General features: G+C 40.8%; 2 protein-coding genes across 6 annotated transcripts in view; one reads left to right on the plus strand and one right to left on the minus strand.

The window, feature by feature from the left end:
- Window positions 1-742: 742 nt before the first annotated feature.
- Window positions 743-23,821, plus strand: wdr59 (WD repeat domain 59). 2 transcript variants are annotated; one of them, XM_035948527.2, is made up of 27 exons: window positions 743-838; window positions 1,968-2,017; window positions 2,948-3,083; window positions 3,175-3,260; window positions 3,979-4,059; window positions 4,239-4,276; window positions 4,725-4,813; window positions 4,951-5,067; window positions 5,342-5,419; window positions 5,547-5,703; window positions 5,844-5,923; window positions 6,003-6,132; window positions 7,718-7,812; window positions 8,023-8,187; window positions 9,731-9,826; window positions 10,033-10,137; window positions 10,215-10,336; window positions 11,723-11,876; window positions 13,994-14,050; window positions 15,817-15,950; window positions 18,291-18,372; window positions 20,153-20,265; window positions 20,492-20,642; window positions 21,272-21,353; window positions 21,444-21,564; window positions 21,644-21,786; window positions 23,123-23,821. In XM_035948527.2, exons 1-27 carry the CDS (start codon window positions 758-760, stop codon window positions 23,356-23,358), a joined length of 2,979 nt encoding a protein of 992 aa, XP_035804420.1. In that variant the 5' UTR covers window positions 743-757; the 3' UTR covers window positions 23,359-23,821. The 2 variants fall into 2 exon arrangements, with proteins under 2 accessions (XP_035804420.1, XP_023126749.2); XM_023270981.3 differs by lacking the exon at window positions 13,994-14,050.
- Window positions 5,699-25,063, minus strand: part of LOC111569048 (WD repeat-containing protein 88-like) — a 37,477-nt gene continuing 18,112 nt past the window's right edge. The window contains exons 6-10 of one of the 4 annotated variants that reach the window (XR_008600861.1): window positions 24,649-24,904; window positions 23,196-23,784; window positions 15,666-21,813; window positions 7,996-8,208; window positions 5,699-7,785 (exon numbers count right to left, since the gene is read on the minus strand). The gene's annotated coding sequence lies outside the window, so the exon portion shown is untranslated. Of the gene's footprint in view, window positions 7,786-7,995; window positions 8,209-15,665; window positions 21,817-23,195; window positions 24,905-25,063 lie in introns of those variants that run through there. The other 3 variants (XR_008600853.1, XR_008600858.1, XM_035948530.2) reach the window with 3 other exon arrangements.

The following is a 25,063-nucleotide window of genomic DNA, read 5'->3' on the forward strand; positions in this document are numbered from 1 at the left end:
CTAATTTTGAAAAACCTTTAAAATATATATAATAAAAAACTTTATCAAAGCAACGATATTCTTTTGGAAAATATGTCTGTAGTTCACAAAGTGTATAAAGACATTTCTGCTGGAAAAACTAAAATTAAATTTAATTAAAAATCATTAAATTAAGTGACAGTGAACTGTTTGTAGTAAATCAGAATCTCGACTGTAAAAATCCAAATTGCATTTAAAAGTTTGATTATGAACAAAAAATATTTGTACTCATTAAATCAAAAATGTGAATTGAAAGGGAAAATAAAAAACCAAATACAGTCAGTCAAAAGTATGAGATTAAAAAACACAAACCTTAAGATAAAAGTAGAAAATAACTACCAGAAATAATGAGATGAACATTAATAAAACAAATTATGCCAAAATTTTATGAGTTTAAAAGTGAAATAATATAAAATGTCAAAGTTGTGTAGTAAAAGAAATGGGATAAAAGAGATTAAAATAAATCTAAAGTTGAGAGAAAAACATAAAAGGAGATGGAAATGAAGAGATAAAGATTAAATATTAAATGGAAATAAATATAATAATAAACATTAAATGTAAATAAAAACATTAAATCACGTAAATATCTAAAATAAACGTCAACAGACCCTGAGAGACGTTTTTCTCTTCTATAACTTTCCATTTTTCAGATTTTAATGTTTTTTTTCTGAGAATCACGTATGTTTGTGTTTTTTTTTCCCGCCGCCCCTGAACGCAGCCCAACGTCACTTCCGGTCAGATGATGTTTGTTGACGGTAGAGGGAAGATGGCGGCCCGGTGGAGCAGCGAGAATGTGGTGGTGGAGTTTCGGGATGCGCAGGTAAATCTGAAGTTTCAGGTGGAACCCAAAACCGGAACCGAACACAGCCGCGGTTCGGTTCGGACCGGAAGTCCCGGTTCGGACTGGAATCTGTGGCGATTAACCGACTGACCGATCGAAAACAAGACGATCGGTTCGGTCGTTTCTGCTGCTTTGAGGGTTTTAGTTCTGATTGATTAGTGGAAAACAACAAACAAACAAACAAACAACGTGACGTCAGACCTGAGACACAAGAAAACACCAATAAACTGCAGCTTCAAACAGAACCGAAACTATCAATAGATGATCAATCAGCTGCTGCTTCGATTATCAGATGATTACGATTTACCATGTTAGGTTATCATTTTACCCTGAAATAGTAACTATTTAAGGGTAAAATGATAAAATGGTATAATTGTAATCTAAAATAGTATAATGGTAACCATTTTACCATTTTAGATTAAATTAATCAGAATCAGAACGGTATCATTTTATTATTTTAACCTGAAATAGTAACTATTTCAGGTAAAATGGTAAAATGCTTACCATTTTAGGTTACCGAAATGTTTACCATTTCAAATACCCAAATGCTTACCATTTTTAAAATGGTTTAAATGTTTTTCCCATTTTAACCATAAGGAGAAAAATTTAAAAGATCGTATTCAACAATAAAAAAGTAACTTTGTGCAAAAAATTCACTGTAAAAAGCATCTTAAACGAGCATTTCCTGTTTCAGTGACAAGTTTTGTACAAATATCAACCAAACTGTCAAAAATTAATCCTGTTTAAGGAGGTTTTTCCCTCACATTATGACTTCATATTTCATGTTGAACGCAAGACAGAACAAGACTTGTAGATAAATGTTCATGTTTGTAAAATAAAATCCTCACAGCAGGAACCTGAACACATCACGAATCGAGAAAAAATGACATTCATGATTATTACAGATCAATTACGGATCAATTTCCTGCATTTTTCTGGTAACTTCATCAAATTAACATCATTTATCGGATTATTTAGAGTCGCTTTGGTTAAAAGTTTTTACATCCACTGATCAATAAAACATCTAACCGATCAGGTGTTTGGTGCTCAGCGGTGATGGAGGTTCAGGTTAAATAAAAACATGTTTCTGCTGCTTCTGTGTTTTCAGGCCACCGCCATGTCTGTGGACTGTCTGGGCTCCAACGCTGTGCTGTCCGGGTGAGTCCAGAGCACCTGAATGCACCACGGGTTCACAACATTCAGGAAATGAAAGTTTATTAAAGTTAGAAGAAGTTTCAGAAAATTCAGGCTCAGATGTAGAATTCACAGATTCAGTGGAGATTGTGAAAGATTATTAAAACTGTGAGAATTTATTTTTTAATTTTATGTTCCATAATATTCAGATAAAAATTCAAAATTATAAGAAAACTGATACATTTGTAGAAATATGATCAAACTTTGGATGAATTCTGTTAAAATCAGAGTTTCTATGAAGCTGTTCTGATAAAACATCACAGTTTGATTCAGTGTTCCATAATATTGACACAAAAAGTCAAAATTAGGAGGAAAAACAACATTTATGTTTATTTGTTGTGTCACAGTGTTGAGATAAAGTGTCAGAATTATCAGAAAAACATTAAAAACATCAAGAAAAATCAAAACATTTGGAGAAAAAAGTCTAAACTCTAAGTTTGTTAAAATTAAGAATCACAGAATCAGAATTTAATATAAAAAATCACAAGTTCGATTTCTTTCATTAATATTAAACTAAAATAATGAAGTTATAATAAAAACAGAAAAACTGGGAGAGGAAAATGTTTAGTTTTTGATTTACAATATTAAAATGTTGAGGTAAATGAAGATTAATGAAGAAAAAACTATTTTTTGTTAAAATATTGAGACAAAAAGTCAGAACTGTGAGGAAAAAAGTCAAAATTCAAACATATTTTGTCAAGATGATTAAATGAAGTCAAATTGAGAAATAAAAAAATATTCAAAGCAGATTAAAGTAAAAAATGATTATAAAAATAATTAAACTGAGACGGATTAAACTTCTCTGATATTAAACCTCTGTGAGGCGTTTACTGTCAGGTTAAAATCGGTCAAATGGAACCCGTGAGTTGATTTAATCCGTTTTTAATCCTCCAGGCGTCGGTTCCTCTACATGGTGAACCTCGAGGCTCCTTCAGAACCGCCAAAGAAAATCGGCCGTCACAGTAAATGGGACGTTGGGACGGTCCAGTGGAACCCGCACAGAACCGAAGCCCACGTGTTCGCCGCCTCGGTGAGTCCGACTCAGAACCCGACAACGGCCGGAGGAAGGAAAGGAGAAATATTTAGACTAAACTGTATTTTCTGTACTTTGTGTTCCTCAGAGTAACCAGCGGGTGGATCTGTACTCATGGAGGGACGGCTGTGGAGAATCTCACACCTCCCTGCAGGGCCACACCAGGGTCATCAGGTAACACAAAACACAACAGACAAACAAAACAAGACAAGACAAGACAAACAAAACAAGACAAACAAAACAAACAAGACAAAACAAGACAAACAAGACAAAACAAACACAACAGACAAACAAAACAAGACAAGACAAACAAAACAAGACAAACAAAACAAACAAGACAAAACAAGACAAACACAAGACAAGACAAACAAGACAAAACAAACAAGACAAACAAGATGAAACAAACAAAACAAGACAAGACAAGACAAACAAAACAAATAAAACAAAACAAGACAAAACAAGACAAGACAAACAAGACAAAACAAACAAAACCAGACAAACAAAACAAACAAGACAAAACAAGACAAACAAGACAAACAAAACAAATAAAACAAAACAAGACAAAACAAACAAGACAAGACACTCAATAAAATAACTAAATGTTGTCTGGACAGATTTTATGTGTTTATTGACTGACCATGATGTGTTCAAGGACTCACTCTGACGTGTTCAGGGATTCTATGATGCATTTAGGGACTGACTGTGATGCGTTCAGGGACTTATTGTGATGCATTCAGGGACTCTATGGTTCATTCAGGGTTTCACTAATGATGCGTTCAGGGACTCTATGATGCATTCAGGGACTCTATGATTCATTCAGGGACTGACTATGATGCGTTCAGGGACTCACTAATGATGCGTTCAGGGGCTGACTGCTCTGTGTTGTCCTCAGTGATCTGGACTGGTCCTGGTTTGAGCCGGAGTTTCTGGTCACCAGCTCGGTGGACACGTACATCTACATCTGGGACACCAGGTCAGAACCCGTAAATAAACCTGATAAATGTGTTGATGATGAGTTTAACGGTCCAGAGGAGGTAAAAGAATGAAAATCTGAGTCATATTACAGATTCCTGCAGACATTATGAGCGTTTAGATTCATTATATGTGTGAAATAAGAAGTAAAAACTCTGATTTAAATTTTTGGCTCCTCAGAGACACTCGGAAGCCGACGGTGGCTCTGTCAGCTGTCGGTGAGTTTTAAAGGAAAAAACTCAGATTTATTCCTGAAGTCTTCAGTTTGTAGATGAAATATTCATCCTGATACTTTCAGTTTAATGAATCCTGAACCTGAGATCATAAAAACAGTCTGTGAGTGATGCATTCAGGGAAACTCTGACATCTGAGAGTTACAGTTGATGCACTTTTATAACTCTTTCTTCATAACTGAGAATTTGAATCATCATAAAACCAAATTATTGTAACATTCGTGTTTGTTTCGTGATTTTCTGGATGTTTGATGAAGCACCACAAGCAGAGAGATGTCCCAGTGTTCTTGAATGCACCACTCCTTTTTTAATTTCATCATCATGAGACGAACGTGGAACTAAGAACCTCGTTAGACCAGATTTAATGACCTTCAGTCCGTCCAGAATCTAGTTTCCTAAAAAGACAACCTGAAGTGACCTTTTGTTCCTGCAGCCGGAGCGTCTCAGGTGAAGTGGAACCGGAAGAACCAGAACCTGCTGGCGTCCAGCCATGATGGAGACGTCCGGATCTGGGACAAAAGAGTGAGAATAAAGTCTGAACGTGGTTGATACCAGATCGATGGTTCTGATCAGCTGATCAGAACCATTGATCAGCTGATCAGTGGTTCTGATCGTGTTGTTGTGTGTCTGTTGTGTGTCTGTTGTGTGTCTCTGGACAGAAGCCGAACACGGCAGCAGAATACGTCGCCGCTCATCTCTCAAAGATCCACGGACTCGACTGGCATCCAGACAATGAGTTCATCCTGGCAACGTCCAGCCAGGACAACTCAGTGAGGGTGAGGACAGACACACAACTACACAACACTACACTACACAACTACACAAACACTACACAAACACTGAAACGAGATGTGAAATTGAGCTAACAAATGATCACAAAGACACTCAACAACCACAAAGAGACACGAAACAACCACAGAGACAAAAAACTACCACAAAGAGATACAAAACTACCACAAATAGACACAAAACAACCACAAAGAGACACAAAACAACCACAAAGAGGCAGTAAATGACTCCTCTGATGACGTATTTCCTCTGGTTGTGTAGTTCTGGGACTACCGACAGCCCAGGAAGTACCTGAACATCTTGTCCTGTCAGGTTCCGGTGTGGAAGGCCAGGTACACGGTGAGTTCACACCTGGAGACTCACATCCTCAGGAACACTCAGTTCTGGCAGATGCTGAAGATAAACTGGACATGTTCTCCCATGTTCTCATATGTTCCTCTAACATTCTCTGGTTCCTCTGTCTCAGCCGTTCTCCAACGGTCTGGTCACAGTGATGGTTCCTCAGCTAAGGAGGGAGAACAGTCTGCTGCTGTGGAGCACGTTGGACCTCAACAGTCCGGTTCACGCCTTCGTAGGACATGATGACGTCGTTCTGGAGTTCCAGTGGAGACCTCAGAAAGAAGGTGGAGCTACGACATCATCACACGCTCAGTAGATGTAGAACCAGACGTTCTGCTCAGCGGGATGTTTTGATCCTGAACATGTGCAGCTTTAATGAGATCACAGATAAACAGTTGATCTGGATTCTTGATCTCTTGTTCAGGTTCTAAAGACTTCCAGCTGGTGACGTGGTCCAGAGACCAGACTCTGAGGATCTGGAGAGTCGACCCTCAGCTGCAGAAGGTCAGCAGGACGCTCAGGATGACATCACACCGACGAGGCTCTCTGATTGGCTCACCTTGTTGTTGTTGTCATTGTGTAGTTGTGTGTCAGCGACGTGGTGGAGGAGCTGATGGACGGGATGACGCTCACCGTGGAGACAGAGAAATCTCTGACCAATCAGGAGCCTGAAGGTCAACACTGTGGAGGAACCTCTGCAGAGAACCAGCAGGGTGAGACAGAACCACCAGAGAACCACTAGAGAACCATTAAAGAACCACCAGAGAAGCATTAAAGAACCTCTAGACAACCACCATAAAGTTACCAAAGAACCACTAGAGAACCATTAAAAAACACTAGAGAACCACCAGAGAACCATTAAAGAACTATTAAGGAACCATGAAAGAACCACTAGAGAACCATTAAAGAACCTCTAAAGAACCTCGAGAGAACCACTAAAGAACCACAAGAGAACCATTAAAGAACCTCTAGAGAACCACTAGAGAACCATTGAAGAACTGCCAGAGAACCACTAGAGAACCATTAAAGAACCACCCAAGAACCTCTAGAGAACCACCAAAGAACCACTAGAGAACCATTAAAGAACCACTAGAGAACCATTAAAGAACCACTAAACAATCTCTAGAGTACCATTAAAGAACCACGAGAGAACCACTAGAGAACCATTAAAGAACCTCTAGAGAACCACCATTAAACTACCAAAGAATCGCTAAAGAACCATTAAAGACCCTCTAGAGAACCACTAAGGAACTACTAGAGAACCATTAAGGAACTACTAAAGACCTACCAAAGAACCACTAGACAACCACTGAAGAACCACCACAGAACCACTAGAGAACCATTAAGCAACCACCAAAGAACCACTAAAGAATCATCAGAACTAAAATAGAACCCCTAAATAACAATTAGAGAACCTTTACAGAGCCATCACAATGTTTAGGGAACCACTAAAAAACCACTAGAGAACCATTAGAGAAACATCAGAACCTTTACAGAACCATCACAACCTTTATAGAACCACTAAAGAACCACCACAACCTTAAAAGAACCCCTAAAGAACCTTTACAGAACCATCAGAACTTTTACAGAACCATTAGAACCTCCCCAGAACCTTTGCAGAGCCATGGAGTCTTTTCAGGAACCAGATTTAGTTTCTGACGTCCATATCTGATCTCATTAATTCCTGACGATTTAATCTAATTAATAAATCAGCTGATAGAAAAGATGAATTCAATCCAAACCGTGAATTGAGTTTGACTTCTTTCATCTGCAGCAATTTTAATGATCTGATTTTAGTTTCAGTCTTGAAGCTGTGAAACATTTTCTGGATTAAATCTAAAGATTTTCAAAGTTTTGGTTCTGAAAAGAGAACCAGCCGATCAGAGACAGAGGTTCAGAATGTGAGGATGAAAGAATCTAAAGTTGTTTTTTTATTTAGTTTGTTTCAAACTTATGCTCTCAAAATAATGAGAAACTAATGAGAAATTCTTAAAATAACAAGAAACTTTGTCAAAACACTGAGAACATTTAGAAATGAGAAACTCAATGACAGAAATAAGGAACTCTGAGAACAGAAATCTAAAATCCTAAAATAACGAGAAACTTTCCTAAATGTCGACTCTTAGAATAATAATCTAAGATCCTGAAACTTTGGGGAACTTTTATCTGTTTGTTTCTACCTGTTTACTGTAAACAATCAGTGGTTGCCGTGATGACAGTGACTCCAGGTTTTCTGTTCATACGTGTTCGTTAAATGTGGATCCGGTCTGACTCTGGTTCTGGTTCTGGTTCCCTCAGACCAGGACGGATCTCGTCAGGATTCTGGTCTGGCTCAGACGCTGCAGCAGGAGTTCTCATTGGTCAACCTGCAGATCAGGAACGTCAACGTGGAGGTGAGACTTCAGCAGGACATCAGTTCAGAGACGAAGACGTTAAACCAGATTCTGCACTTCAGGGAACATTTACTCCACTTCAGACTGTCTCTGTGCTAATGTGTTCATTCTGAAGCTTTCTGATAGTTAAAGAACCGTTAGTCGGTCAGGAGAACCAGACGTCCAGACATTGTGGAGACTAACCCGTCCTGATCCGGTCTGTTGGTCCAGATGGACGCCGTGAACCGGAGCTGCGTGGTCTCGGCTCACTTCGGCAGCCATCAGGTTCATCTGGTGGTCAAGTTTCCGGCTCAGTATCCGAACAATGCCGCTCCCAGCTTCCAGTTCGTCTCGCCGACAACCATCCCCTCCGCCATGAAGACCAAGATCCAGAAGGTACCTGAACGCACCACGGCTCTGTAAATACAAACCAGAGCGGGTGAAGGGAAGCTCTAGTTTAATCATTCTGATCATCCAACATGTTGAAATGTGATAAATACTGATTTATTTACATTAATATTTACACCTGTTTGGTAAAACTGTGTTTGCAGACAATTAAGCACTCGACAAAATAAACAGTTTCTCAAGTTAACTTTTAACATCTTTTTAAGATCAGACAGAATTGAATTTATTGGTTGTTTCATCGTCACACCGACCAAACTGTGAAAGAACTGAATATATCCATACCACAGATGGACAAGCAGCAGATGGATGAACTGAATTATTGATCGATTATAGACAAACAACAAGGTCAATTATTTTACAGAATACAAGAGGTCCTCGGTTTATGATGTCATCGACCTACAGTGTTACATCAGAACTGGTTACATGGAACTAGTTGTCGATCAGAGCGGATGAATACATCGTCATGGCGTCGTCAGACAGCTTTGTTTCCATTCTCTGGTTGTACACCACCTTGGATTGTGCTACATTCACTAACTTTTGTCCTTCATTATGGCTCCCAGCGTAAGTCAGACTCTTCTGATGCTTGGAAGAAAAGGAAAGCCGTCTCCATGGAAGTGAAATTAGATAGAATAAAACGCTGGGAACAGGAAGAAACACCGACAAACATGTGTCAAGTTGTAAAAACAGGTCAACATATTGTAGAGACCCTCTGTGATGAATGAGTGAGACTTTATCTGGTTCTCTGCTGGTTTATTGAACCTTCACACAGACTACTGTGGGCCGTAGCCAACGCCAGAAGAACTAGAAAAACCCCATAACTTAGCTCCAAAATTAGCCGCCGTTCCCAGCTCTCTCTACTGCTGACTCTCAGCCAATCAGAGGTGAGCTAACTAAACATGGCATGTTCACTGACATCAGGTAAATCTGGAACTGAATAATAAACATTGAAACCTCACCATCAACAGCAATATCAGTCTGTTACAATATTCTGTTATCTTCTAGTAAAATGATTCATACATGCATGGAAGTCGTTGGCATTCATGACTTTATGAAGAACTGATCGATATCGTGATGCGCAGAACGGATTTGTTTACATTTTCATCGCAGTTCCGACTTACAACAAAAATCGACTTACATAGATCAGTAGGAACGGAACTCTGTAAGTCGAGGACTTCCTGTATTTGAGATCCAAAACAACAAGCAGTGCTGTTAGTTTACTGATCAGTTCTTTTATTAAAAAATCTTCTCCACATCTGGGTTTGTCTGAATAATGGTAATCACCATGATGTCAAACTTCACTTCTACACAGACGACACATGACTTTATGTTTCTGTTTCAGTTGAGAACTGTTATACTATCTCTGTTTTTATTAGAAGTTCCCTAATTTCCTGCTGCTTGTTTTCCTAACAGTCTTTAACTCACAGTTGATTCTGAGCAGAACAGAGATCCTTCAGCTGCAGTCACTGAATGCATTGTTTTTTATTTTAGTCTTTCCACTCGTCTATAAATCCTAACACGTCGTCTTCCTGTCCAGATCCTCAGAGATACATCTCTCAAGAAGGTGAAGAGGAACCAGAACTGCCTGGAGCCGTGTGTCCGACAGCTGGTGTCCTGTCTGGAGTCGGATATGGTGAGAAACCCTGAACTAGAACCAGAACTAGAACCAGAACCAGAAGTCTGTTCTGAACCAAACAAAACGTCGGTGGACTGAAATTTAGCTTCACTTCTTCTCTTCACATTTAATGAACCCGTCCTTCAGAACTTCTCCTTTAGTTCTGTGGTTGTAACGACCACGGCAGCCTGCAGGAGGCGCTAACTCACAGTTCTGCCTCTCAGACGCAGGAGGACAGTCCAGCCTCGGGGCCCTTCGTCCTGTCCAATCCCGTCACTCCGGCGCTGCAGGCGTTTCCTCGGGTCACCAACACCTACGGATCCTATCAGGTAACTTTAACGCTCCGACCGTCACATTTAAGAACCGACCAGGAAAACAAACGTCCTCCGTTGTCTCTGTCCTTCAGGACGCCAACATCCCGTTTCCTCGGACGTCCGGAGCTCGTTTCTGCGGCACCGGCTGTCTGGTCTACTTCACCCGACCAATCACCATGCACCGCTCTGTCCCACCCACAGAGCCCACGCCCAGGTAAAAACTCACCTGGAGATCTAGAACAAACCAACAGTTCCTTCTTACAGCTCAGGTTCTCTGAGAGGAGATCAGAATAACCTCCATCAGTCAGAGCTGCTCTGCTCCCAGAGCTCCTGCAACACCTCAACCCTGAAGTCCTGAAACTCGTCAGATCATCTGAGATCATCGATAAACTCAGTCCAACCAGAGGAACTTCAACTAGAATTTAATATAGAGGAAGAAGAAGTAGAAAAGAACAAGAAGACAATTGTGTTGTAGTGAAGAAACCCCTCCATAATCAACGTTCTGTGACACGATTCTGTCACACAGTTCAGATGGTTCGAATGTTATTTCTCCAGACATCGAAGTGGAACTCTGCATCGACAGTCTGATCCTGGAGGACGAATTCATGCTAACAACCCTGTGAATGTTGAAGAAAGCATTGATTTTAAAAAGAAAAACTTGTCCACATGACAAAGAGTTCCTGAGTTTGTTTGACATGAAACGTGAAATGTATCCTAACTGATTTAACCTTTGTTCAAAATGAAAAATGTATTCTGGACCATTTTAAATGTCTAAAATAACAAAAACAGTGCAGAATTACAGAACATTGTCTAAATAGAAACTCAGGTTCATCCAAAATAACAAAAAGATGATCAAAAGGAATCCAGCTTTGCCTAAAAGGACTCCAAACCTACAATTGTGCAATTTTACAATTTCATTTATCGTTTTTATCCAGAGCACCGTACATCTGAGAGTAGATCCAACACCAGCAAGGATCCAGTCATGAGAAGACACTCTGGACAAACCTGTCCAATCTGACTCCCAACGTGCCCAAAAGAACTTAAACTGTCCCGAATGATTCATTAATTGTCCAAAATGACTCCAAATTTGTCCAAATATCAAAAACCTGCAACAAAATGTCCAAAATGACCTAAACTTGGACAAAAATACTCCAGATTTTTCCAAAATGACTCAAAACATGTCCAAAATTAGTTAAAAATTGTTCACAGTAACTCAGATTTTTATACTGCAGTGAAGAACGAGTCCACGGTGAGTAAAAGCAGAAAGCGTCCAGTAGATCTCCTCTGGTTCTTCCCCCGTTAAACTGCTGTTTGGTCTCTGGGTGGTATCCATGGTAACCACGGACCCTCCTCTGGTCATCACTGATGTCACAGACTCCCCACCTGGTCTGATGATGTCACTGCTGCAGGTGACATCATCAGTCCCACAACTTTTTGATCCAGAGACCTGATTCGTTTTCGTGGCTCCTTCCGGTATAAGTTAGCATTTTACCGTTAGCGCTCAGATCACGTGCTACTGGTGGAGCTCGGCTAACAGTTTCCACCCGTTTCCAGTCTTTGTGCTAAGCTAGGCTAATGGTGAGCTGTGTTTGTGTCTCAGGTCGCTGTCGGCGCTGTCGGCCTATCACAGCGGAGTCCTGACTCCCATGAAGATGCGTTCAGAGTCTCAGAGCACCTTGAGGCTGTACAGTGGCAGCCCCACTCGGTCTGACAAGGACACCGTCTCCATCTCGTCCTTCTACTACAAAGAACGGGTGAGACCAGCACACATTTAGTAGGTAACACCACCAACATCACATGGTTTAATACAAAACTGCAGCATTACCTCGATGCTAATGACAGCAACATCAGTCTGGAGGTGAAGAAACAGAACAGAAAACCAGAAAACCACTCTGATGTTACTGATGATTGTTTCTGTTGGTCACTCAACATAAAACATTCACAGACTCCACAGCAGCTGCTTCTGATCACTTGTTTCGTGTGAACATCAAGAGAAAAACGATCTGCTTCACAGCTGCTGACAGATGTTCAGGCTTCTACCCTGCTGATGCATGAAGCTACAGAACATGCAGACGTTCTTCAACAGATTTATAAAGCTGCTGCTGTTTTATAAATCTGTCAGTGCTGAAGCTGCTGGAAAAGATGGACGAAGCCTCTGAGCTGCATTCTGACCTCCGACCAGCAGGGGGCAACTGGTGGTTGATAAAAGACCAATTAGAAAATGAGCAACTTCTGACTCGATGTGACGTTTTCCTGATGAGTTCATGGTCTGAGTTTTTATCTTAAAGTGTCCTCCACCACAGCACCGTGTTCATCTGGTCAGTTCTGGTTCTATTTAGAGGAAAACAGACGACAAAACAGGATGTTCTAAGACGTAAACAGTTCTCAGTCAGAACATCAAACCGGCTGGTGTCTTCGTTCATCTTTTCTTCAGTCTGTGAACTCATCTTCATCCCAGAGTTCACCACCAACAGATGCAGACAAACATCTGGAGCATCTGTTTGGTTTAACCCCTGTAGCTCTGCGTCTTCTTATCGTCTGATGGAAAGAATTGATGTTTTCCATAACGCTGAGTTAAAACAGACTGAAGGAGCGTTGATGTCTGTGAACATCTCCAGGTTTCTGAGGAACCAGAGTCAGCTGGATGTGAAGCTCCTGATGTGTTTAACAAGAAGAAGTTTGGTTTCCTTCGTAGCGACTCGCCTCAGTTTGTTTCCAGCTTCGTCCTGTAAAGATCCAGAGTCACTTCCAGTTAGAGATTAGAAGGTTTTTAAATAATTCAGGTATTTTTTTTTTACAGATTCCGGTTCTTAGACATTCTAGATTCTGATTCTTTATATTGATTCCAGTTCCTAAAGATCCTCGATTTTTATTGCACTTATCGATTTCTTTTATTAAAGATTCTGTATTCTAATTTATTTACTCGATTCTGGTTCTTAGAGATTCTCGATTCCGTTTATCAGTTTCAGTTCTTAAAGAATCTCGATTCTGGTTCCTAAAGATTACGTTCTCGTTGTCCAGTAAACCCAGACTTAAATCTGAACTTATCCCGTTAACCTCATTCTAATTTTGCTGATCAATTCTGTTTCTTAAAGATTCATTTTTTCGAATTCTTTTCATTGATTCCAGTTCTTAAGGATCTTTTTGATTCTTAGATTCTTAAATCTCATTCTTAAAGATCCAAGATTCTGATTTCCCTTATTGATTCTGTTTCCCTAAATATTCTCTATTTCGTTTTCCTTGTCCAGTAAGGTTATCCTGTTAACTGTATTCTGATTCTACTTATCGATTCTTGTTCTTGAAGATCTCGATTTCAATCACGCTAGTCAACCGCTACTTAAAGATTCTCCAGTCTGATTCTTTTTATTGATTCCAGTTTTTAGATTATTGATTCTCTTCTGCTTTTTGCTTGATTCTGGTGAACCATAGTCGTTGTCCGGTAAACCCAGAATTAAACCTGAAGTTGTCCTGCTAACCTCCAATCCTGCTTCAGACCTGCAGTCGGCCTCCGTGTTAGTTTAACCAGAACATCCTGAGTGTTGATGAGGATCTTCCAGTGGTTGTTTTAACTCATACGGTTACTGTTGATCGTTCGCAGGACTCTTTAGTCTGACAGACGGATTTGTTGTCCCTGAATGTTTCTGTCTTTAATGAAGGAAACCGTAGAATAACGCTGGACGTGAACATCCCTCAGCACAAACCAGCTTCACCTCCGTCGCTCTCCTCACTCGGTGTTTCCTCCTCTCTCATTGGCCGCCTCCTTGATGAGCTTCTGTTTATTTGTTTTTCCTGTTGCTGTTTTTCTCTCCGACCAATCACCTTCCCCCCTGCCACTGTGGGCCACTCCTCCTTCTCACTCTCCTCCAATCAGAAGCTCCCAATCTCAGCCTCCCGCCGCTGGTCTGTCCAAACCCTCCATGATTGGCCGGTACTGAGCTCCTCTCTCCATCACAGCATCCCTCCTCTGTCCTCCGTCTCAGCCACTAACCTGCTTTCCTGCATGTGATTGGCTGCAGCTGCTCCACTAACAGACCGACAACTCGTCCAATAACACACGGAAATTATGTGTTCTGAATTTAAATGAGACTCTCTAAATTTGTATATTTCTAAATTTGGCGAGTACAGCATCTGAAGCAAAGAGTTAGTTCAGGACGTCCAAACAAATACTGTTAGAAGAAAATACAAAGAGACACAAAACGACGACAAAGATGCTTCATTCTAGTTATGGACTAAAAAAGATGAAAATGTAAATTACAGTTTGTTCTGTCTGCTGAGCTGAAAACGTACCGAGCCGTAGATTCTGTTTCCCTAAAAAGCCTGAAAAGAGACGAAGTGATCACAGCTGACGTTAAATAAAGGGACGTTCCGGGATTTGCTCCTTCATTCTCACCACAGTCGGTGTTACTCTGAACCAAACAGAAAATTAAGAACACATAACTGAATGTTACTTTATCTTCTTCTGGTGCTACAATAACTGCTGCTGCTGCTTTTTATGTTCACTAACATGTGCAGGTAAGTTCCCATCATCACAGCACAGCTTTATTTAAGGATGTTTGAGGTAATTTGGCTGTTCAGGCTCCACATTAGTTTGTTAATAAACTGGAAACTAACCGAGTTCAAACTGTGAGACCCAGACCTGCTGACAATCCAATCAGGACGGACTACTTCTGGAGTTAATAAATTACTCATTCTGAAGAACTTTATGAAAACACTGCAAGTAGAAAGTGTCCCTTTACCCTCTAACGCTACATTTACCCTCTAATGCTACATTTACCCTCTAACGCTACATTTACCCTCTAACGCTACATTTACCCTCTAACGCTACATTTACCCTCTAATACTACATTTACCCTCTAGTACTACATTCACCCTCGAATACTACATTTACCCTCTATAACGCTACATTTACCCTCTAATACTACATTTACCCTCTAGTACTACATTTACCCTCTAATACTACATTTACCCTCTAGTACTACATTCACCCTCGAATACTACATTTACCCTCTATAACGCTACATTTACCCTCTAGTACTACATTTACCCTCTAACGCTACATTTACCCTCTAACGCTACATTTACCCTCTAATACTACATTTACCCTCTAGTACTACATTCACCCTCGAATACTACATTTACCCTCTATAACGCTACATTTACCCTCTAGTACTACATTTACCCTCTAACGCTACATTTACCCTCTAACGCTACATTTACCCTCTAGTACTACATTTACCCTCCAATACTACATTTACCCTCTAATGCTACATTTACCCTCTAACGCTACATTTACCCTCTAATCCTATATTTACCCTCTAATGCTACATTTACCCTCTAATGCTACATTTACCCTCTAACGCTACATTTACCCTCTAATCCTATATTTACCCTCTAATGCTACATTTACCCTCTAACGCTACATTTACCCTCTAGTACTACATTTAGACAGTGTCCTACCAGAGTTTTACTACAAGGTTCCTGAACACCTACAGAACATGAGGTCATGAATATTCATTGGACTGATCTGATCAGGACGTTCATACCTGAAACTCTCTGGTTCCTGCCATCAGTTGGCGTCTCTAAGTGTGAACCTTCTCTTCCAGTAATCTGCCATCAGACCACTTTTAATCAGGTGCTGCTTTGTCTCCTGTTGGCTGCCGTCTCCTTCCTCCTGTCCGTCTGTCTGTCTGCCAGAAATCCCGTCGCTTTAAGACGAAGCGAGAAGGAACCGACTACGGCAACCGTCCCATCAAACTGGCCGGTAAAGTGATCATCCAGGAGATCTCCTGCCTGCTGCCCGTCCACAAATCTCTGGGAGAAAGCTACATGTGAGAACCAAACACATCTCATCTGTTTTAATATGCTACTGTCTCAAACATTCATCCATCCACGGACTCCTAATATTCTCAGTTTAAAGATCATTCCAGAACTGGTGGATGTTTGGGTTTCTAAATATTTGAAAAATCAACCTTCTCTTCTCCAATTTTCTGCTCCATATTGATCAATAATAGATGTTGATCGGCTCAGCTTCCACATCAATGGGAGCATTTTTATTCCATGTTTTCTGTGTTGTTTGCTAACCCTACTCTCATCCATGCTAATGTGATCTTTTTCTCAGCAGTAGAAGCTAGATATGTAGCTAGCTGTTACTGCTGACCGAGTGGACAAACTGACTGAAACAAGACATAAAATGACAAAAACAAGACACAAAATGGCAAAAGCTAGGCACCAAGCAACAAAAACAAGACACAAATGACAAAAACGAGACACAAAACGAGAAAAATGAGACACAAAAAACAAAAATGAGACACAAAATGACAAAAACAAGACACAAAAGACAAAAATGAGACACAAAAGCCAAAAACAAGACACAAAATGGCAAAAGCTAGATACCAAGCAACAAAAACAAGACACAAAATGGCAAAAGCTAGACACCAAGCGACAAAAACAAGACACAAATGACAAAATCGAGACACAAAACGAGAAAAACGAGACACAAAAGACAAAAATGAGACACAAAATAACAAAAAACAAGAAAACAACAGAAAGGAGACACAAAATCACAAATCTTTTAGATTTGGTCTCAGGACGAGAACATTTACACAACAACTGCATGTTTTAGGATTTTCTACATGGATTATTGGATGTAAAATGTCCTCCAGCTCTGGAATGAACGTTAATATTCTGCAATAAAAAAGACAAATTACACCTCCTATTTGGTCAGAACAGAGTTTTCTGATATTTTATTGACCAAATGAGAAAATACTCATCAGATTAATCAATAATGAAAGTATTTTCCAGCAGAAATCATGACTTTTAACAAAAACTGACGCTTCGGTTTACTCAGAGCGTCCAAAAAAAAACACTGGTTTTGGCTTTGTGTGACAAATCAGAGATTTCTGCCTCCATGAATACATTTAGTTTGTTTCTATAAATGCTGTTATTCTGGATGATGCTTAAACTGTCATGTCACTGGAACTACTTTCTGTCAAAAGAAAGAAAAGACAGGAAGTGATGCGCTGGGTTGGGAAGAATACAGCCGAAGAATATCTTGAATCAGGTTCAGAAGTCAGTAGTAATGAAAACACAATGACTGTATTGTTCAGACTATCCAAGGTATTCTGAGTTTAGATCTACAAGTCCTTCATTAATACGTAAATAAAAGACAGCTTGCTTTTATATTTTGGCTGAAATGACCCTTTACTTCAAACTACAGCGACCCTGTTGACAGTTATCGTCACATTTCTCCAAAAATAGTTTAAAACTGAAAAATCAAAGATGCTGTGACAAGAATTAAAACAATTAAAGCTGCAAGCAGCATTGAACAGATCCTCACATTCTCGCTGGTCAGCAAGTCCAAGCATATCCACCAGGTGGCGCTGCGACTGAGAGTGTATTTGGGCCTATGGTTGTGATGAGGGTTGCACTCTGATCATACATGTAAAGTCTGAGGCTAATTGGAGCATGTTCAGCAGAGTTAGACATCACTTCCTGTTTCATGGTGAAATGTCGACATTCCGCCAGCCGCCATTTCCTCACCCTCAGATTTTTGCGGAGGATTTTGATAACCATGCCTGCTGTACATCCTGGCCAAATTTCAGCTCTGTTGGGGTTGCCCTGTTTGAGTTTACAGCTTTTGAAAATGTGCAAAAATTGGTCCAAAATGGTCCAAAATAAGACTTATAATTCAAAATGGCCGACTTCCTGTTGTGTTTTAGGTATGGCTCTCATTACATTTTAGTGTGTCGTGACGAGGGTTAGGGTAAATGTTCCAGACTCCCAAATGTCAGGAGTCCATTTTAACCTTCAACCAGCCTGAAAACTCAAACGTTTAATTCATGGAGCTCAAATTAATCTGTGCAGCCTGACAGGTAAAACTCAGGACATAAATACTCCTCAATAACCTGCAGACAAAATTCTGGGCAAAATGTTCCTCAGAGCTCAGCCAGGAAAGAGACGAATATTTAGATTAAAAATCAAATGTAAGAGTTGTCCGACTGAACATTTGTGCTCTTTAAAGGTTGAATAGACCAGAATAGACGTCAGTGAGCCTCCAGTAGACGTGTTCAGTCTGGTTTTTATCAGACTAGAATACTAGTATAATGTAGAACGTTGTGTTTGTGTGGTGTTGACAGTTGTGTGTTTGTTGTGTCTGTTGTGCTGCTCAGCCTGAACATGAACGACATCCAGGAAACATGTCAGAAGAACGCAGCGGTGGCGCTAACGGTCGGACGGCGAGACGTGGCGAAGGTGAGTTCAGCAGCGTTTTATAAAAATCCGTCTTTAATGATTCTATCTGGTGAACAACGATGCAGGGCGGAGGAACAATCATCACGTTTCAGCAGAACTTTCCAGTAAAGATCAGGATGAAACCGCTGCTAGTCACCAGTTAAACTACTTATGTTTTATTAAAGTGTTCTAAAGACGGAGATTGATCTGTTTGTTGGTGTTTAAACCCAGAATAAAGCAACAGAAAGGTTTCTGTTATTTAGTGACAGGGTTAGGTTATGAGTTGTTCTGTTTTCTATCATAACGTTCATAAAGAGCAACGTTTAAACTACAGGTTCATTACAGAAGACTAAAACAACAAACAGCAAAAAGAGAAAAAAATCACAACAAAGACTCTAGACCAGGGGTGTCCAACATGCGGCCCGCGGGCTAAAAGCGGTCCTCCAGAGGGTCCAATCCGGCCCTCAAAGTGTAAAAATTCCAGAGAAGACATTAAGTGCAGATTGTAAATTAGTAAAACTATAAATTTAAATAATTTTTAGACTATGACAAGTTGTTTTGATCATAAAGTAAAATACTAGATTGTTCATTGTTCTTTTGTTTCTCATTTTTGTAATATTTTGTCTCGTTTGTGTCATTTGTGTAATTTTTTTGTCACTTTGTAGTATTTTTGTCAAATTTTTGTCTCTTTTTTGTTTTGTTGTGTAGCGTGTCGTTTTGGTTTTCATTTTTGTACTATTTTGTCTTGTTTTTTTGTTGTTTGTAGTCTTTTATTGTCTGACTTGTCGTTTATCTCATGCTTTTGTCGTTTTGTATTTCCTTTTTGTCTTGTTTATGTTTTTAGTCTTATTTTTGTCATTTTGTGTTTGCTTCATTCGTTGTTGTGTCACGTTTTGTCGTTTTGTGGGGTTTTCTTTGTCTCGCTTGTGTCATTTGTCCATTTTTTGTCACTTTGTAACTTTTTCGTGTAATTTTTTGTTTCGTTTCGTGTCATTTGTCTCATTTTTTGTTGTTTTCTCGTTTTTGTCATTTTGTGTCTCATTTTTGTAATATTTCATCTTGTCTTTTTTGGTCTGACTTTTGTCGTTTTATTTCTCATTTTTGTCATTTTCCGTTTTTTTGTCTTGCTTGTGTTTAGTCTATTTTTTTCTCGCTTTTGTAAATTTTTGTCTCATTTTTGTCTCTTTGTAAGTTTGTTGTTTCATTTTTTTGTCTCTTTTTTGTTTTGTTTCATGTCATGTCTCATTTTTAAAATATTTTGTCTTGTTTTTGTTGTTTTTTGTCTTTTTTTTGATCCTCCAGTAAATCCTCTATGGTTCAGTTCCAGATGACTAAATGTTGTGTTCCTTTGTCGACACTCTGTGATCTGGAAGTTGTAATGAGGAAATGGTAAACTGAGGCTGAATGTTGATGAAACTGAATTTATTTTTCTTCATAAATTTCAGGTTATTCATGATGTTGAGTAAAAAGATAATTCCTGAAATATGAACATTTTTGCACTAAACCAAAGGAACCATGAGGAGTTGTGGTTATTTATAGGTTATTATGCTGTGGTTTTACTGGGTTTACTGGTTCTACTGGCTGGGGTCAGACTGGACTGGATGTGGAACCTGGACTAGGATGATTCTGATACCTCTGATCTAAAACAAACACTAAGAGACAATAAAGACCGTAAAGACTTTACAATTTACACTTTAATTCGTGTTATTAAATGAATTATTATTAATGTTCAGCCACAACCTCCAGGACTTCTAGATCCAGGATAGAACTGAGTTCCTGTTTCTACCTCCTCTGTCTGCAGGTCTGGGCTCTGGCGTCTGCAGCCACCAGGCAGGACCTGAGTCCAGATCCGGATCCGGACACCGAGACTCCGTGGGCCAGACACCCGTTTGGACGCCACCTGCTGGAGACTCTGTGAGCTCTTTGTTTAGTTTATTAGAAACAGCTGATTGGGTTTGAAACTTCCTGTTGTAGCTTCACAATTAGCTGTCCTTCCTGCACCAATCAGAAGATTTTACTGTCACTTCCTGTCTGTGTTTAAATCAGAAAACGTCACTTTACAGCAGAGCGACCGTTTCACTTTTAAACTGTAAAGAGGAAGAAACGGTTCTAAAGCTCTGGTTCTGTGTCCACTCCTCAGATTGGATCATTACAGTCACATGAGCGATGTCCAGACGCTTGCTATGTTGTGCAGCGTGTTCAGAGCTCAGGCTCCGCCCCCTGACGGATACTCCCTGTACGGACACCACCAATCACGCTCCTCTGTGTTCCCTCCACACCACTCTCGATACGTAAGTCAGCTACAGTCACATTAGAGCCGCTGCAGGATTAGCCTAGCTTAGCACAAACACTGGCAGCAGAGGGAAACTGTTAGCCTAGCCTAGCACAAACACTGGCAGCAGAGGGAAACTGTTAGCCTAGCTTAGCACAAACACTGGCAGCGGAGGGAAACTGTTAGCCTAGCTTAGCACAAACACAGGCAGTGGAGGGAAACTGTTAGCCTAGCTTATCGCAAACACTGGCAGCAGAGGGAAACTGTTACCATTCCTACAGCTGCAAGTCTGTCTGAGTTCCTGTTAAACTCAGATGGAGACACAATCCACAAAAATAGGAACAGGAAGTGAAAATGCTGCTGCATTTTTAATGAAACCTGACAAACCAGATCAGCTGAACTGGAGCTAAACTGGTTTAAAGAAAATCAAACATCGACATGATGAAAAACTGTAGGTTTTCAAAATGAATAGGAAAAATTTACATGTTTAAATTAGATCTCAGCTAAAGTGAAACCTGAGTTAAACTGGGTCTAAAGCAGGTTAAAGTTAATCCTGAGTTAAACTGGGATTAAACCAGGTTAAAGTCAGGTTTACCAGGTGTGTGAGGATGCAGCTACAGTCAGCCTTGTTCTCACCTGTCTTCTCAGCCCAGCTACACCTCCAGCTCCATCACCTCAGGTTCCTGCTCCAGCACCTCGGACTCCATCACCACCACCACCTGGAACACAGGTGAGGATCCACAGCGCCGCCTGCAGGCCGATACCGTGGATGTCCAGGTTTCTGTCTCCGCCCACTCAGGTGATCTCTTGCTGTTTTCAGGTAGAGACTCTGAACATGGAAACCCCTGGGGGGAATCCTCTCCCGATGACTATCGCTATGGTACCCAGGGATACACAGATCCACGGGAACGTGAGCGAGAGCAGCACGACATGAACAAGAGGTGATGTAGCTCCTCCCCCTGCTCAGACAGACGAGTCAGTGTTGTGATGTCGCTCTGATGTCATGTCGTCCCTGTGCAGGCTGCTGGATCCGGCCAACACGCTGCAGTTCGATGACTTTAAGAAGTGTTACGGTGAAATCTTGTACCGATGGGGGCTCAGAGACAAAAGGGCCGACGTGCTGAAGTTCGCCTCCTGCCCTCCTGAACCTCACAAAGGCATCGGTACGATCATTCACCCATGTTCAAACTCTGCTGGGTGTTTGGAGACAGGATCAGACCATAAGAGATGGAAACCATGTTAAGAATGATAAAATAACTGTCAAATGGTCAAACTACATCAACTTCCTGTTTGCGTCTTTAACGTCCAGTCTGTTAAAACTCCAGTTTAAAGTCTGAGTCCTGAGACGACTCGGTGATGGTGTTTATTTGCTCCTGTGGCATTTATACAGAACTCTTAAATAAGTCCTCAGCTGAAGAGAAATGAAGCCTTAAGGCCTCTACACACTGTGTGATGTTCAGCTGTCCCAGACTAAAGATAGCAATCATGAGAGAATGGTGGAGATATCTTTGGTCTTGGCTCTAAATTGGTGGTCTTACGTCGCACTGTGAGACTGGTTCAAGGATGGCTGTTGACATGGTGACCAAAGCCAAGCTGCCATAAAATTCTGACTGTCAGAAATTCTGGGTGATCATCTCACAGCATGATGCTGCTAGAACTACGACAACTAACTAACCAATAGAAATGCAGGATGAAATGACGTACTGATCAATAAACCCAGATAGATGATTTGGCAAAACACATCAAAACCACTATGTGGATTTAAACAAAGAAGACAGCCCAGGAGAGTTGTGGCAGCAGAAGCCTTTTTGATGTGTCCTCCAGCTCGTACCACAACTGGACAAAAAAGGTCGAAGCATGGAAGGACATAGCGGCAGAACTGCAGCTCTGTGCCCATATTCTCCTCCTTCTCCTTTTTTTGGGATTTCTCTCCAAACATATTAATGTCAGCAGGGCGAGGGCTCCATTCATGTTTGGCTAGTTTCCCTGTGATTCTGGAGCTCCATTTATGCTTCGGTTGTTTATTCTCACATACACCGTAGGCTGAAGTTCAGCTGCGTTTTCATCGTTAATCTGCACAGCGCAAACTTCACATCGTGTCCAAAGATTATTAGATTCATGTCATACAGCGTAGCAAGCTGGGAACTTATAGATTGTTAAAATCACACAGTGTGTAGAGATCTTTAAATGTTGTACTGGAGGAGAAAACTTGACGTGTTTTGTGCAACAGCTGACCTGAAGAACAGAACCCTTGGAAAATCTGGTTAGATCCTCAGTCATCCAGGTCATGGCAGTCCTAGGAGGTTCAGTAGAAATGTTGGATGAAGGTGAAATGTCTTCAAGAACCTACAGGAGATGTCCAGCTGATTTCTACTGAAGCTCCTATGAGAACCTGTGGAACCGTCCACATCCTGGCAGTCTGGGCTGTTTTGGGTTGGTTCTAATCAGGCGTCTACTGGTCCGGATGACATCTAACATGTGCGTTGTGTCTCTCTGCAGAGTTCGGGGTCTACTGCTGTCACTGTCGTAGTCAGGCTCGTGGGACTCAATGCGCCGTCTGCAAACGCCTCACCTTCCAGTGCGCCATCTGCCACGTGGCCGTCCGAGGATCCTCCAACTTCTGCCTGAGCTGTGGTCACGGCGGACACACCAGCCACATGATGGACTGGTTTCGGCGGCAGGACGAGTGTCCGGCGGGTTGCGGCTGCCACTGTCTGCTGCAGAGCACCTTCTGATGGACCTGCTGCTGCTGGGACTGGTCCTCCGTCAGCTGGAAGCCTCAAACCAAACCGCTGCTCTGCTGGACTTCAGTCCGTCCAACGCTTTCCTCTGCAGACCAGGAATCTACTGTGGAGGTTCATGTTCCCCAGCAGGCGTAATGGAGGAAAACATCTTTGTAAGGTTTGCAGTTTGTTGGAAAACTGGTTTTGATAAAAGCAAAATGCAGCAAAGTCCAGTAAAATAAGCGACTAAATGATAAATGAAGCTGTGATTTATTAACCTGTCACCTCAGCTTGTTTCCTGCAGCAGCTCACTGCCTTAGAAACGGGGTTTTGGGCCGATCAGAGGATTGGTGCTCAGAAGTGAGTGGTGATAAACAGCTGGAGGCCTTTCAGATGTGATCACTGGACTGGATGTTTCTGACGTGTGAACTCTTTCAGCTGTAATGTATGGAATAAAAGTGTGTTTGACATTAAATCTGGGACTGATCATTGATGTCAATGCTTTCCTTCATAGACCAGAAAAAAAAACTTGTGTTTAATTGTGAACACATTTAAACTGACAAGCAGCTGAGATACATATTAGAGTGCCTGAAAAATATAAATACATTTTGAAAGAATTTAAAATATAAGAATATCAGCAAAATATCCTAAGTCTGAAAAAAACAAATCTGGATAATAGACTAAGTAATAAAACCTCCTAAAAAAACAACAATCTGTTTATCACCACAAAAATATGAATAAATTGCCCCCAATATATGGTAAAATGTCAGAAAAACATTACATGTAATTAACTGTTTTTGGAAAAAGAATAAAATGATCTAAATATGTTCAAAAAATGACAATTGGTGCCACCTAGATTAAGGTAAAACAGCTTGTTTTGAGTATTTGGTGTCTGAAGTGTTGGAGGTCTCACCTGGGGCTATAGTAAGTCAAAATCCCTAAAGAACCTGGATAAAATTACCTAAAACTGATGAATGTCAGAAATGTAAGCTCAAATTAACATTAGTGTAAAACAAAGTGTGATGTAAAAAGCTTGTATTGCATGTAACTGTGAAATGGAGCAGACAGAGTGACTGAGGGACTGAATATGCTTATTGCTAGCTGGCTAGCTAACTGCTTTATGTTTGTTAACATTTTGCTGAGGCTAATATTAGTAATCTGAGCAACAAAGAAAAACCTGTGAGGAAAACAGAGCAGGTAGAACTGACAGAAGGCTAGATTTAGTGGCACTGAACCATGTGGCGACAGCCAAAGTGTATTGTATAGAATATATGGAGAAAGTGTATTGTTCTGTGCATTCACCTGACCTCCCCGCCCCATCAGCCCATCTGCATTCCAGCCAGTAATATGGTTGCGTTTTCTGTGCGCTGGGAGAGCTGGCCCTACGACTTCCCCATATCTGCAATCCTCCAGAGCAGTATGTTGGTGGCAAGTCAGCGACAGTCTGGTTCCATGGTGTAGGCCTCTCCACGCAATCTGGACAAGTTGTCTCCAGTTACCGGTTGCCGGCGGAATTCTGACTTTCCCCAAAGGACGCCAAGCTTCAGCATGATAATCTCTGCACACGTGAGTTGGCAAGGACCTGTAAGTTTTTGTTTACTTTCCCCTTGTTTGTGTTTTATCCTCTGTTCCCGAACCGGACAGCAGCTTTACTTTGGACTATTCGTTTCCATGGAGCTGAATGAACAGCTGCAGCACACTTCCTTGTTTGTTTCTT

This window comes from Amphiprion ocellaris, chromosome 1 (assembly GCF_022539595.1).
Source record: "Amphiprion ocellaris isolate individual 3 ecotype Okinawa chromosome 1, ASM2253959v1, whole genome shotgun sequence".
NCBI classification, from domain to species: Eukaryota; Metazoa; Chordata; class Actinopteri; family Pomacentridae; genus Amphiprion; species Amphiprion ocellaris.

Coding starts and splice junctions, on each gene's coding strand:
- wdr59 (XM_035948527.2), top strand. CDS start 758: ATGATGTTTGTTGACGGTAGAGGGAAGATGGCGGCCCGGTGGAGCAGC. Junction 9,827..10,032: donor CCTGTCTGGAGTCGGATATG/GTGAGAAACCCT, acceptor TCTGCCTCTCAG/ACGCAGGAGGACAGTCCAGC. Junction 21,565..21,643: donor CAGCACGACATGAACAAGAG/GTGATGTAGCTC, acceptor GTCCCTGTGCAG/GCTGCTGGATCCGGCCAACA.